We start from the raw sequence: 13,812 nt of genomic DNA, 5'->3' as shown, positions 1-13,812 counted from the left end.
CGCGGGGCCGGGTAAGGGGGCGCTGGGCTGGGGCTGCAGCTACTATGGGGTGTCTGGAATGCCGAGCTGTCGCCTGCAGGCCTGGAAATCTGCGAGGGTCCCTTGGAGACGAAGCCTCTGCTAGGCCCTGCTCCCGGCGGCAGAGTCCACCCACCACGCCCAAGAGAACCCAGGCGCACGTCGGCACTACTGTGCCCAAACCATGCCGGGTAAGACCGCGAACGCTTTCGGCCCAGCCTCCCTGCTCCTTCTGGGACCTGTGAGATCGATCTGCTCTGGGGAGAACCCCCCCCCCTTTGCCGACACAATCACCCCCAAGCCCCTGGCCTCCCCAACGCCTCCCCAGCCTATCCCTGCGTTTGCAGAGCCTGGCGCTGCCGGGTTGCAGAGGGAGATGGGGTGAGTCTCACCCGCTGGGAGGGGTCCATATATAGCCTGATCATGGGGCCTCGAGATTCCTGAATTTCCCTTCTGTAAAAGGCAGCCCTAGGAGTTTAGATGCGCTACTTTCTTGGGCAGTTCTCACCCACTGGTAGACAGATAGGAAGTCCGTGCCCCTAAAACTTTAGGAACACAGTGCCTTTGGGGGTTCCCAAGTTCAGACCACCGGGCGTACTCCTTTATTCCAATAAAGACTGCAGTAATCCCCCGGCGGGGCAGTGGGCTTGGGGTGGCCACATGGCTGGGGTTTAGGGCAAGACCTGGCCCCCAGGGCTCAGACTCAGTCTTACACACCCGCCCTTCAGGGGGGTTTGTACACATCAGATGTGGGCAGTTCAGAGGGCTGAAAGAAATTAGACAATGGGACTGTGCCCTTAACCCATAAGAGAGATGCCTGTCCTGTTTTTATCATGAAGACACCCCATCTTGCACGAGACCAGACCTGATCATCCATGAGCGCATTTTTTTTTTTTTTAAACAACAGGTTACTTTGTATTTGGAGGAGCAATTTGGTAAAATCACAGAGGAGCTTCCATGCTGTTTTTCTCCTGCCTGGCCTCGGAAAGGAAAATGGTTCAGGCGGGGTTTCCTGTGGTTCCCGCTGCAGGACTCTGTCTCGGAGGAGAAGCAGAACGGTTTCTCTGTTCCAGGGGGCGGTGTGCAGCTCTCCACAGTAAAAACCACTCTGCCCCCAAAGCCGCTAGGGCCCATATAATGCCAGTATTCAATGAGCAACCTTCGGATGCATCTCCATCAGCCCTGGAATGTGCTCGAAGACCCGAAGTGGGTATTCGGCATGTTTTCGGGGGAACAAAAACCACCTTTGAGTAAAAGAGGAGGGGCCAGGGAGGAAGCTAGCCACTGACTCTAATAGCAGTGTCCTTGGATGGTCATGGACATTCCTTGATACAGCGAGACTTGGTCATCGGTAGCTTCTTAAAAGCAAGGCAGTGTGGCCTCTGAAGACCCGTTAATGAGTTTTCGTCCTTGTTATACCTTAAAATCCACTGGTCTGCCTTTGCACCTCTGACGGGCTCTTGTCCGCGAGTGATCTTGCAACATGGTGCACGGGGCCCTGGTGGCCAGCCTTCGGACGTGTGCGTCTTTCTCGCAGAGCGTGGGTTTGCTTGTTGGGGTCGCTGGAGAGAGGGGGTTGCTCTCCGGGGGTGCTGTGGTGTCATCCTGTTGATAGGACCACGAATCCCTCCATCCTAAGCAAGGGCGGAGTCTACCCTCTCTCTAGACCCAGCACTATCTCCATCCATCCCGCGAATCAGGAAGCTTCTGGACAAATAGCTTGTCCTCAGTGCGTCGCTTGGGGTCCCCAAAGCCCTCCCAGGTAAGGTGCTCCCCTCCACGGACCGTGGAGCAGCCCTGCTCCCAGGACCTCCCGGCTTCCCCCTGCCTCACCCGCGACTCGTTTCTCATGTGGAAGCAGCTGATGTGTTCCAACCAAGTAGGTCTGAAACATGAGACGGTTGGAAATCTAATTGTTCTTCTGGTGTCTGGTTTGATAACTCTCCGGGGAAGGAGACCCATATTTATCAACCATGCTGAGTCAAAACAGACCCCGCCAATTGGGTAACAGTTTCCTTAGTGATCATTGAGAGGATAAAAGCAGTAGGAATAATCTAGTTGGATATTTTTCGTGTCTTTGTGTTAACTTCCATTTAGAAGGAATTTGAGGCTCTTTTTAGGAATATCCAACTAAGCTGTGTTGCGAACTTTCTTTTTCTTTGAGGAGGATCCAATTTAAATTGTTTACATATGAAATGTATAGCCAGTTACAATGGTGGAAATGTAGCTTCGTAGAAAAAGATGAGTTTCTCAGCCTGGAAAGGGCAGTTGCATATAAAATTAAACCTGACAGGGTCACCAGCTGATTGCTCTGCTTCTTTCCCCCAGGGTGGGTATGGGGGAAAGACTCCGCCCTTGCTTAGGTTGGAGGCATTCGTGGTCCTATCAACAGGACGACCCCACAGCACGCCCGGAGATTACCTGGTCTACTTCCTAAGTTTAATGCCCCAATTTATTAGGGTGCCAGACAAATCCCACCGATGGGCTGCCTTAAAGAACATATATTTATTCCTCCCAGCCCTAGAGGGTGGGAGTCTGAGATCCCGGCGGAGCCGAGGCTGGTTCCTCCCGAGGTGTCTCTCCTGGGCGTGTAAACTCTGTGTTCTCCCCGTGTCCTCACGTGGCCATGCCTCTGTCTGTGTCTGTGCCCTCATCTTCTCTTCCTGTGAGGATCCCCGTCTTAGGGGATCAGGGCCCACCCCAATATTTTACCTGAATCCCGTCTTCCAAGACCCCATCTCCAAATACATCCGCATTCTGAGGTCCTGGGAGTGAGGACTTCCTGCGACGTTGGCCGGGGGGCAGGGGGGACATATTTCAGCTCGTAATACCCACTGGTTAAAGCAGTTACATTTATGTGCTTATAAAAATGCAGCAAAACCAGTGTATGCAGTTACCAATTTGGGTGACTTTGCTGTTTGTATTATATTCCATCCTGTACCTTCCGTCAGGCGAACGCAGCTGCACCTTCCTCTTGTCGGGACAACCATCCCGTCGCGGGGGGGTGTGGCAGGAGCCTGTTGTAACAGGCACGTTTTGGAATTTACCCCCATGGAATGTAAAAGGTCAAGGAGGCGGTCCCCCCCCCCCCCCCCCGGGAACCAGGCCTCAGAAGCTTGTGCTCATCACGTTCTATTTAGCGTGAATGCCAGTCCTTCGGGCCCTGCTTTGGGAGCCGCCGGCCCGCGGAGGGGAGGGCGCTCGGCTCTTTGAGAAGTGACGTCTGTGTGTTCTTGCCCCACGTTGCGTGCTGCGAATTTTAATTTCTGCAGACAGCACGGGAGCCTGCACAGGATTTTTCTTTAAACTGTTGTCTCTCTCCCGGCAACGAGCTCCTGGGGGAGCAGGAATTAAGTTGGTTGGAAGTCCCCATAAAAGCTACCAGCACGGCGAGGATGCACTTAGACTGGAAATTGCCGTCCGTTGGATCTCCCCTGTCAGCATTTCTTCCCCACCTAGTGAGACACTGAAACTGGGCATAGTTTTGTTTTGTTTTGTTGTTTTGTTCTGTTTTGAGTTGGGCAGACATCTGCATCCTAGCTCAGACAACTGGGCAGTTGCTTACATGTTTTGATGTGTTTGTTTCTCAGATTCAGGTATTTGAGATGAGTTTTTTTAGACTCGAATGCAGAGCAGAACACGGCATTACGTGTAGGCTCCTTACACTCTTGTCTGCGTGTGTTTGTGTGTGTTCAAAGGAAAAGATGTAGGGGGTGCCTGGGTGGCTCAGCACGTGACTCTTGATCTCGGAGTCATGAGTTCGAGCCTCATGTTGGGCAGAGAGATTACAAAGAAAGAAAGAGAGAGAGGAAGGAAGGAAGGAAAGAAGGAAAGGGGGAAGGAAGGAAGGAAGGAAGGAAGGAAATGAAGTGTTCTTAGTGAACATCTGTAAACTCTGGAGCAGTTGGTCGGTTCAGTTGGTGAGGCTTCAGAGAGAGGGGTGACCGCCAGCCCCTCCACCTCCTGAGACCCACCAGGAACGTGACTCTGCTGTCTTTGTCCACACCCGCAGTATCTGACCAGGCGTTCGTGACGCTGGCCACCAACGACATCTACTGCCAGGGTGCGCTGGTTCTGGGACAGTCACTGAGGAACCAGCGTGCGACCAGGAAGCTGGTGGTGCTTATCACCCCGCAGGTGTCCAGCCTGCTCAGGTAAGTCGGGAAGGTGTTCCCGTGCCTGGCTGATTCCTGCGTCTTGTGTTTGCGGAGGTCCTGGGAACCGTCGGTGCATCTGGAGCTCCCGCTGACTCGGGGGGCATCTGACGGTGGTACGCTCGATTCGCTATTAAAGGAAGTGAGTCTCGGTAGAGGGAGTGAGAGGTTCAAGATTGGAGGTTGTAGCAAGTCGCATGTGGTTCTGCAAAATCCTGCAACGTGCAGCATAGATTTTTACATCCTGGTGCGTCTCCATCCCCATGTAGGATGTTTCCCAGGGAAGATGGGCTCGGGGTACCTCCAAGGGGCCGTGCCGTGAGCCTGGCTCTTCTGTTGTGGTGGTGAGTGCATGTCTAGGGGCAAAGGGTTACTCCGAGTTTCTCTCGATGGCTCCGGAAAACAAAGGCTGGATACAGGGTGTTCACTAGGGCTTAGAGATGTAACAAGCAGGTGGGACGTGGGGGCCGGCCGAGCGTGGGATCGGTGACAGATGAGCGTCAAAGAGCAGGGCCGCCAGGCGGAGCAGATGCGTGGCCCCTGAGAGCTGGAACTCATGGGACACCTGATGGCCACGTGAGTGGGGCCGCGTGGCTGGCTCCGCTACGAGCTTCCGACACGAGCTCACTCGTGTGAATCACGTGATTCCTCTTGGGTTGGCTGCTGTTGGTGCCAGGCTTGCTGCCATTTACCAAGGCTCCTCGGGCAGGCGTAGCAGAGCGGGGATCTCAGCCTGCCCCACTCCATGCTCCAGTCCACCGTCTACTCCTCATGACGAGAGACTGTGAGCTGTCCAAAGGTCAGTGGTCCGCGGGGGTGGATTTGAGGGTCTGAGGGAGCAGAGGGGAGACCGTGGGGCGGGGGCAGCGCCAACTCAAGATAAGCAGCACTCCCTTTTTGTAGCCAGTGAGGTCACACTCAGCAGACACAGGGTCCATAGAGGGAAGCATGGCATAGGCAGGGACAAGGAAGTGGGGGCAGGTTGCTGCCACGATGGGTCCATGATATGTCTCCTGGAAACAGCCGGGTGCCCCTGCAGTGATCTGAATGCACGTGACTCCCAGAGTCCGGGAGCTGCGTGCTCTTGGCTTAAGATTGCCATGCCCGGCTTGAGAGGGGAGCTCAAGGATGCCTGCAGGTCCACATGCGCATCCTCGCAAATGCAGGCGCCTGAGCCCCTTGGCGCCTTGGTTCTGTAGAGCGGGTTGTGCATTCCAGCCTGAGCGTGGGGACGTTCCCATCTGTAGACACACGCGCGGTGCTATCTCCACAATATCACGAGTGGTGCTAGTTCACTTGGGAGACCATTTCTTCCCTCTGGGTGTTCCCAGGTGACTGATGTCAGCTCGGTGTAGCCGTGTGCGTGGAGACTTCTCTTGAAGGTGGCTGCTGTAAGAACAGAGTTTCGTGAATCTGTGGCTTCTGGAGGCATGGTCCGGATGCCTGCGATATGGAGGAGTTTGCAGTATGCCATGGCAAATGCAAAGAATGGCAGAAGAGTTTTGTGATAGACACGTAGGCATGAGGGTCTTCCAGTTTCTTCTTGGCTGTGGGTGGCGTGGACAGGGCCATTGTGTTCATGTGTGGGGTGAGCCTGGAAGGGTAGTGGGAGGTTAGAGGAGGCCTTCCTGGAGGCAGGGGTTGGCAGAAGAGAGTCAGGCTCTGGGTGAGCAGCGTCGGAGGACACGGGGAGGCCCAGAGTTTGCAGAAACCTGGAAAAGTGTGCATGGGCTTATCTCTGGTACGCTGATGGCCACTCCAGTAAGGGGTTGTCCCAGTTAGCAGAGGGCACCAGTAAAGGGAGCTGTGGGAGCTGGGGTGACCACTGGAATTCAGTCAGGCGGTAGTAGGCACAGAGACTTCATTACTCGGGGCAAGGACATGGCTCCCAGAGGGATTTCCCACTCTCTCCTTCACTACACCATTAAAGGAGTGGTGTCAGGTTCGCTCAGCCAGCTCTCGGGGCTGAGATCTGAAAGGCCAGTTCTGATCCAGACTAGGTAGTCTGAAGGAATGAGGAGAGCCCACCCACTCCTTGACGAAGCATCAGGTGGGAAAGCCCACTTTTTAAGTTAAGGTGAAGACACACAGAAGAATTTAAACCAGCACCAAGCCTGCAAGACATCTCCCCAAGTGAAGGTGGGGACGTCATACTCAAGTTCAGGGGAGAGACCGTATTCGTGAAACAAGTTACTACGGGATGGATGGAAGGACTTGAGAAAAGATCCGAGGAGTGCTTTTAGTAAAATTCGTGGAAGTAGAGATTTGTTGATACAAATAGAGCTGCTAGGACAGATGGAGTTGAAAGGGGTCTGGCTGTGAGCTGAGGAAATGTTAGCAGTTAATAATAACAATTACGAAAAATTAAACTTTTTAGAGACCCCATTCCGTGCAATCCGCCCTGCAGACTGTGAGAGTCATTGTTATATGGAAAATGTCAGATGCTTCCGGGCACCTGAGCATAAGTTTATAGAGTAGGAAGCTTTAAAACAGAGGTGGGCCTGCTCCAAAGCTGAGAGCAAATGAAACCAGCTTGGAAACAAGATTGTATTTGAAGAAAATTTCCCAAAGTGAAGAAACACCAGGAAATTGTGGGTATCACCAAACGTGAGAAAAGCAAATAAAGCCCCCAAACGTAGATGTCTACGTATTGATGACTTTTTAAAGTTGCAGCGATGATTTCTGGGTTTGTCCAAGACGCCATTTGGCCAAATTTATCGGTCATTGACAACGTGGTCGGAAGTGATTCTCAAGCACACAGGTGGTTCGGGGCTTTGCTACTAAAAAGAGAAAAAAAAAATTATCTGCTGGCTGAATGTGATATCGAAAAGCACAACTTAATGAGAAAGCCCTTTCTGGAAGGGTGAGGAGGCGAGTAAAAACCTAGTATTGAGGGTAAATAACCATTGTGAATACATTTATGAAACTATGCACATTGAAAAGGGACCCATGTTATCTGAGATATATTTTTAATATATTTATATATATAATTTACATATGTTTATATTTACATACAAAATAAGTATATTATTTATATGTATATATAATTTATATATGTTTTAAACTTCCAGTTAGCTAACATACAGCATAATATTAGTTTCAGGTACACAATATAGTGATTCAACACTTCCATGCGTCCCTTGGTGCTCATCACAACAAATGCCCCCCCTTCATCCCCATCACCTACTTAACCCATCCCCCACTCACCTCCTCTGTCTGATGTATTTATTTAATAAACGATGGACAGAGTTGTTGGATCACATGGAGAAGAAAGGAAAAGCAGAAACAATCATACGGTTTTCTGAGTATAAGAATCTGGGCAAGGGACACTACGTAATAAAGCGGAGAATTCACATTTCGGATACACTGCTCAAGATCCTTTATGTGCCAACAATCACCATGTGAAGCATATTAAAAAACCCAACCTGATACACAGGCACATGCAAAGAAGGGTAGAGGGAGAGTCTTTTTGTGTAGTTTTCCTCGTGTTTAACTCACAAATGAGACACGTGAGTAAATTGATCTAATGAATAGTGCATGAGGGATCTCTTAAATGTTATGCATTATGTAAACAGCGATCTTTAGTCTCATCAGCCATAGACCACTTAGAAAAATTGATTTTATACTCATGGTACAAGGAGGCATTTAATGGGACACTTGGAGCAGAAATTGAACGTTATAGTCTTTGACTATAATGTAATAAAAGTAGGCATTAATAGCAAAACGAATTTAAAAACCACATTACCCTTGGACATTTTAAATTAGAAATTCCTAAACATTTCAGAAGCGAACAAATCGAAGACTGAATTCTACGGTGCTTAAAAAAATATTAGCAATATGAATACTACCGATACAAGCCAAACGGGAAGGCTGAAGTCATGCCAGAGAAAAACATTAAAATCAGTGAAGAAATAAATGATCAAGTTCAAAAAAAGTTTATATTAAAACAAACAAAAAATACAGAAGGCAAACAATACAAAAGTTAAAATCAGTGAAGAAATGATCCATTTGGAAAAAAATTAAGAAAAAACAAACAAAAAATACATAAGGCAAGAAGGAAGAGATCCATGAAAAACTAAAAACTGGGAACAGGAAAAAAACCCAAGTGTTGGATTATTTAAAAGTAAATTAAGATGGCAGAAAACATAAGTATCCAAAGTAAAAGTGAAAAAGTAGTCATTTGCATGCAACTTCAATTTTAAAAGCAAACAGGACACAGAGCACTTTGCTGCTAATATTGACGAAATACTTGATCCTTGTAGGGAAATTCAGATGACCCCACACTGATACTAGAAAGCGTAGAAAACACCGCTCAGTACGCCGGGGTGGAAAATAGAGAATGTTACCAAAAGCTTATCTGGTAGAAGGTTCTGAGCCTGGGCAGTTATCAAGGACGTTTTGTTACGTTGGTCACAATGAATGAATTTCCATGTGATAGGAGTGATCTCAGAGACAAGGGGAAAAAATGAATGCCTTCATTTATTTGAAGAAACTGTCCCAATCTTGATACCCAAACTTGATTTACAGGTTTGGTTGTGTTTTACATATAGATGAGAAAAGCCGCCAAATACACAGCAGCAGCCAGACCACTCGAGGTGTATCGTAGAGAAACGAATGGTGCCCTAAGGAAGACCGTTCACGGCCTCCATGTAATTCAGCCCATCCATCATCTGAGAAAGGCAATGATATGGTCCTTTGACTATAAAGCTAAATGTGTACCAAGATGAATCCGGGTAGATTGTGAGTGTAAAGGTAAAAGTTTTAAAGCATAGAGACATCTTAGAAGTCAGTAGATGAGGATGTCTCAGCCTGGGCACTGTTAACATCTGGGGCTGGATGATTCCCTGAGTTGGGGTGTCCCTGGTCTGCACCCGCCATCTGCTGGTAGGATCACCACCCACGACCCTCCCCGAAGTCGGGATAAGGAAAAATGTCTTCAAACACTGACATGGATGGATGTTTCATTCGTCCGAATGTGGGGGAAACCATCTTAAATGAAAGCAAAGGAGGATACCAGGACCTGTACAGGCCAGAAATACTATGTGTAAAAGTAAAAGATCAAACAAATAAACTAAAGGAACGCATTTACAAAAGCTTTAACGGGGAGGAGGCTTGTTGTCTATATAATATTCCAGAAAAGTCTTACAACCAGACTTCACAAATGGACAGATGAATCTCACAATGGTGGAGGGTATGAACCATTATTACATCGATGGGGGATATTTATGACCAGCTAGGTTGGCAGACTGTCTTTGTAAATGTTGGTCTTTTGGGGGGGCAGACCTTCATCTCTGATACCAAATGACATCATTAGACTAGAGGCAAATCGGCTGTAACCCATTTTCTCAAAAGTGTTTCAACTTAGTGTGTACAGTGTATTTCCTCTTTTGCCAAAGTTGAGCTCTTCGTCCCCGGAGAGAAACACATTCCCCTATGTCCAGAGCCCTGCTCTTCAGAGTCAGACCAGAGGCTCCAGCAGCCGCAGAGCTGGGAATGCTGACCCTGAGGTAGACACGTGTCCCTGTGTGTGTCGTCTGGGACCAAGACAGGAAACATGGGGTCTTTCTTGGTTGCCTACTGGGCCATCAGTCCCCCTAGTGATTGGAGGCAGCCATATTTTTTCATAGAACTGTCCTGATGAAGCCAAAAGGACCCCACACGAACGCACCATTTTGTCCTCCATTCCTGTCTCCTCAGGGTCAGGAAAAGCTGTCAACACTGACTCTCTTCAGTCTCCTGGTCCACTCAAGATGAACTGTAAAATATTCAGACACATCCAGGACTCCTGGGAAGGTTCGGTATTCCAGAACCATGTCGCTTTTATAGGACCCGTTACATACTTTGCAGTCAGTGGGAGAGCTGAGGAACAGTGCCCTATGGTCCACTGACAAACAGTGACAGGTGACCACAAGTGACCGAGGGTGTGGGTATGAGGACCACCACTCTGCTCTTCCAGGCTGTGTGGTCCAAGAGCAGAGTGGGGTAATCATTCTGCAGAAAGCTTCAAATTGTAGTCTTAAAACTTCATTCCAAGCCCAGGCACTTATTTTGAGAAAACAGGCAGAGCTGAACAAAGGGATTTAAGGACATACATCACAGTCTATTTGTAGCAACATGGAGTGATATTTCTTTTGGCCTCCGCCCCGCTGCTCCCGGATCTTTATACAACCCTAAGGATGCCATGAATTCCATAAATAACTGGGTTAAAAGCAAGGGAAACTTGGTGATGAGAGAGTACACTCTCAGAGATGTAGGTACTTTTAATACCGTTCAATGAAAAAGCACCAAAAAATGTAAGGTACAAGCCGGTACAGGATATAACAGATAAGACTCTGGAAGCATAAACATCTCCCTCATACTGGAAGTTTCAAAAGGAGCAAAAGAGAGAACGGATTGTAGGAAATAACTCCTCTCCTATTTCAGCTCTGAGAATGCCCCGTTGAGTGTTGGGCAGAATGAACGAACGCAAATGTCAATACCGAGGGGTGGCATCACAGAGCATCAAGAACAGAGAAAGGTGCTAAAAGCATTTCAGCATCAGTCAGGTTGAGATAGCTGATGTCTAAAATTTTCTGGAGCAAAGCAATTTCATGTGTGTGTCTACAAAAGTATAGTTGATGTCGAGTATTACGTTAGTTTCGAGTGTACAGCACGGGGATTCGACATTCTGTGCATTACAGAATGCTCACCACAATAAGTATGGTCACTGTAGAAAATTATGACAATATTATTGACTACATTCCCTATACTGTACTCTTCATTTTTGTGACATATTTACTTTATAATGGGAAGTTTGTACCTCTTAATCCCCGTCACCTGTTTCACCCCTCCCCCCACCATCCTGCCATGGTGGGGCAAAAGTAATTTTGGAATGAGATGTCTGTATTCAACCAAATCAGTGCAATTCGAAAGCAAATTAAAGATATTCCAAATACATGAAAGCTTGAAAATTTTACCCCTCAAAGATGTTTGAGAACAAAATTACTTGAGGATATACTCAAGCAAAGTGAAATGCGAATCCAAGGAAGAAAAACTTGGAATAAAGAAGTAGCACTAAGCAAATAAATGAGTGAAACTCAAAGTTAATTGTAAATGTGTTGAGGCATAATTATGAAAATAATCTCGGATTTACAGTCCACACAGAGGTGAATGAGGGGGGCAGAGGGGAGGGGCGGAGGTGAACATAGGCTGATATTCCTGTCTTGTCTGGGGTGAAGATACAGATGCTGACCGTTTTTACATTCAGTAGAAAATCTAAGTTTAAATATGTGTGTCGAAAGTTGAGGATGGTAACTATCAGAAGACTAGAAAGGATATGTACAACTTCCCAAGCATTAATGGAAAATGCATGGAATGGGAAAAAAAAACAAAAACCTAACCCATGCAGTGGAAGGTGGGAAAGGATTACAAAGAAGAAGAAAGTCTGATACATGTTAAAAAAAAAAAAAAAGGAAAAAATAATACTGCAGGACTCCACTCGAATATATCAATGATCATACTAAAGGTGAATGGGTTAGGGCGCCTGGGTGGCTCAGTTGGTTGAGCGACTGCCTTCGGCTCAGGTCATGATCCTGGAGTCCCGGGATCGAGTCCCGCGTCGGGCTCCCTGCTCGGCGGGGAGCCTGCTTCTCCCTCTGACGCTCCCCCCGCCATGCTCTCTCTCTCTCTCTCTCTCATTCTCTCTCTCAAATAAATAAATAAAATCTTTAAAGGTGAATGGGTTAAAAAAACCATTTAAAGGAGAGAGAATTTTGTCATGGGAAAATAAACGTAAAATCCAGCCATATCCTGCATGTGTACAGGAGGCACTTTCAATAGCAACACAAAATGTTGAAAATAAAGGATGCCTTTGATGTAATGATTCTGTTCCCATCCGGGATCCCACGTTGCGTTAGAGAGGTCTGCCCTTGTAACTTCCCATCTATGACATTTTCTCCTTCTTTTCTTATGTGTCATGATCTTGACATTTTCGGGGAGTACTGGTCATTTGTTTCATAGAATTCTTTGGGCTTGCATTTGTCCAATATTTTCTCATTAGTAGACTGAGGTTATGTATTTCTGGCAAAAAAAAAAAAAAAAAGTCCTCAGGAGTGATGTACCTTTACCAGGGCGCCCTATCAGGGAGTATGTGATGTTGCTGTGACCTGTTACTGGTGATATTAAACCTTGATCATATGGATAAGGTATTATCTGTGGGGTTATGATTTTTGTCTTTGTAATTGATAGGTCTCCTGGAGGAGATACTTTCAGCCTATGAAAACATGCTATTTCTTCTCAAAACATTTACGCATTGATTTTAGCCTCCACCGGTGAACCTTGTCAGCAATAATTATTACTGTCATGTTAGCCTAATGGTGATTTTCTATTTCCCTCCTTCCTAATGCATTTAGTATTTGGAATTCTTCTCTAAGGAATTGCTGCTCCTTCTTCCCCGTTTACTTATTTATTCAATTATGATATTAGTATGGACCCATGAATATTCATTTTATACTTTAAGTTTGTTACTTGTTTTCTTGTTCAAATCCTGATTGGCTCCCTGTACCCTTTTGACATGCCCCCATCTTTTCTTCTGGCTCTTCCTTAATTTTTTGTCATCCCAAGATATTCCAACCTCTGATGAAGTAGAATTTAATCAAAAAAAATTTAATGGAATAGAGGAAAATTTCATTTTGATAAAAAGTACAGTCTTCCAAAATTTGAGTCTTGAACTTGTATGCCCTTAACAATGGAGGTTTTAAATACGTAAGATAAAAACGAGTAGAGGTCGTAGTGGACATCTGTCAATTTGTACCTCCTCGGCATTCATTCCCATGGCCCATGCATTTTTCAAAGAGAAGTACCTTCTTATGGGATGACTGGACTCAGTCCACCTAAGACAATTGTGTACAGTTGTTAAGATTTTCAAGTTTGCATAAGGTTTAAGCATGAATGTGGAAAGTATGCAAAGCTCCATATGGGAAAAATAAAACCTGAACATGAAGGTTGATGGGGTTTTGGATCCATGCTCCATGTGTGTGAGTCACAAAGGGGTGTCATCTTGAAGGGATAGCATGTCCCGGGTTGAATGTTTCCTTGCTCTCCTGGTGCCTGGCATGTGTCTTTTCCAGGGTTATCCTCACGAAGGTGTTTGATGAGGTAATTGAGGTGAACCTGATCGACAGTGCAGACTACATCCACCTGGCCTTTCTGAAGAGGCCTGAGCTTGGGGTCACCCTCACCAAGCTTCACTGTTGGACCCTCACCCATTATAGCAAGTGTGTCTTCCTAGATGCAGATACTCTGGTGAGTACCGGGGGAAAGTGAGGACCAGACACTCCACTTGATAAGGAACCCCTCAGAGACAATGCCTTTCCCTTTTTAAGGAGGCTGCTAGTTCTTACAGGTGGATTCCCAGCAAATAACATGCATCTCTATCACCAGCATTGACATCCATCAAAATCAGGCATGACGCAGCACTAGCACTGCTCTAACCCCTGCCCAGGACACTACAGGACTTGAAGGCATGCTCCTTCCCTAGGAGGGCTTCATATTCACATAATTTCATCTACACAAAATAGAATAATTAGAAAAAATATTTTGCCTTGATTGCATCTTGAATTGCATAGTTCGGACTGGACTGGTACACCTGGCTTCTTAGGCT

General features: G+C 47.0%; 1 protein-coding gene across 1 annotated transcript in view; it reads left to right on the top strand.

Annotated features, from left to right (window-relative positions):
* Positions 1–202: 202 nt before the first annotated feature.
* The window catches only part of GYG2 (glycogenin 2), a 31,985-nt gene continuing 18,375 nt past the window's right edge, over positions 203–13,812 (top strand). The window contains exons 1-4 of the mRNA XM_088028586.1: positions 203–399; positions 3,951–3,964; positions 4,031–4,172; positions 13,280–13,454. Of these exons, the coding sequence (XP_087884712.1) occupies positions 203–399; positions 3,951–3,964; positions 4,031–4,172; positions 13,280–13,454 (528 nt within the window). The remainder of the gene's footprint in view (positions 400–3,950; positions 3,965–4,030; positions 4,173–13,279; positions 13,455–13,812) is intronic.

Source organism: Eumetopias jubatus, unplaced genomic scaffold, assembly GCF_037043125.1.
Source record: "Eumetopias jubatus isolate StellerSeaLion01/CBP00866 unplaced genomic scaffold, mEumJub1_p1.0 scaffold_11, whole genome shotgun sequence".
NCBI lineage: Eukaryota > Metazoa > Chordata > Mammalia > Carnivora > Otariidae > Eumetopias > Eumetopias jubatus.
This window is presented reverse-complemented; position numbering and strand designations above follow the sequence as displayed.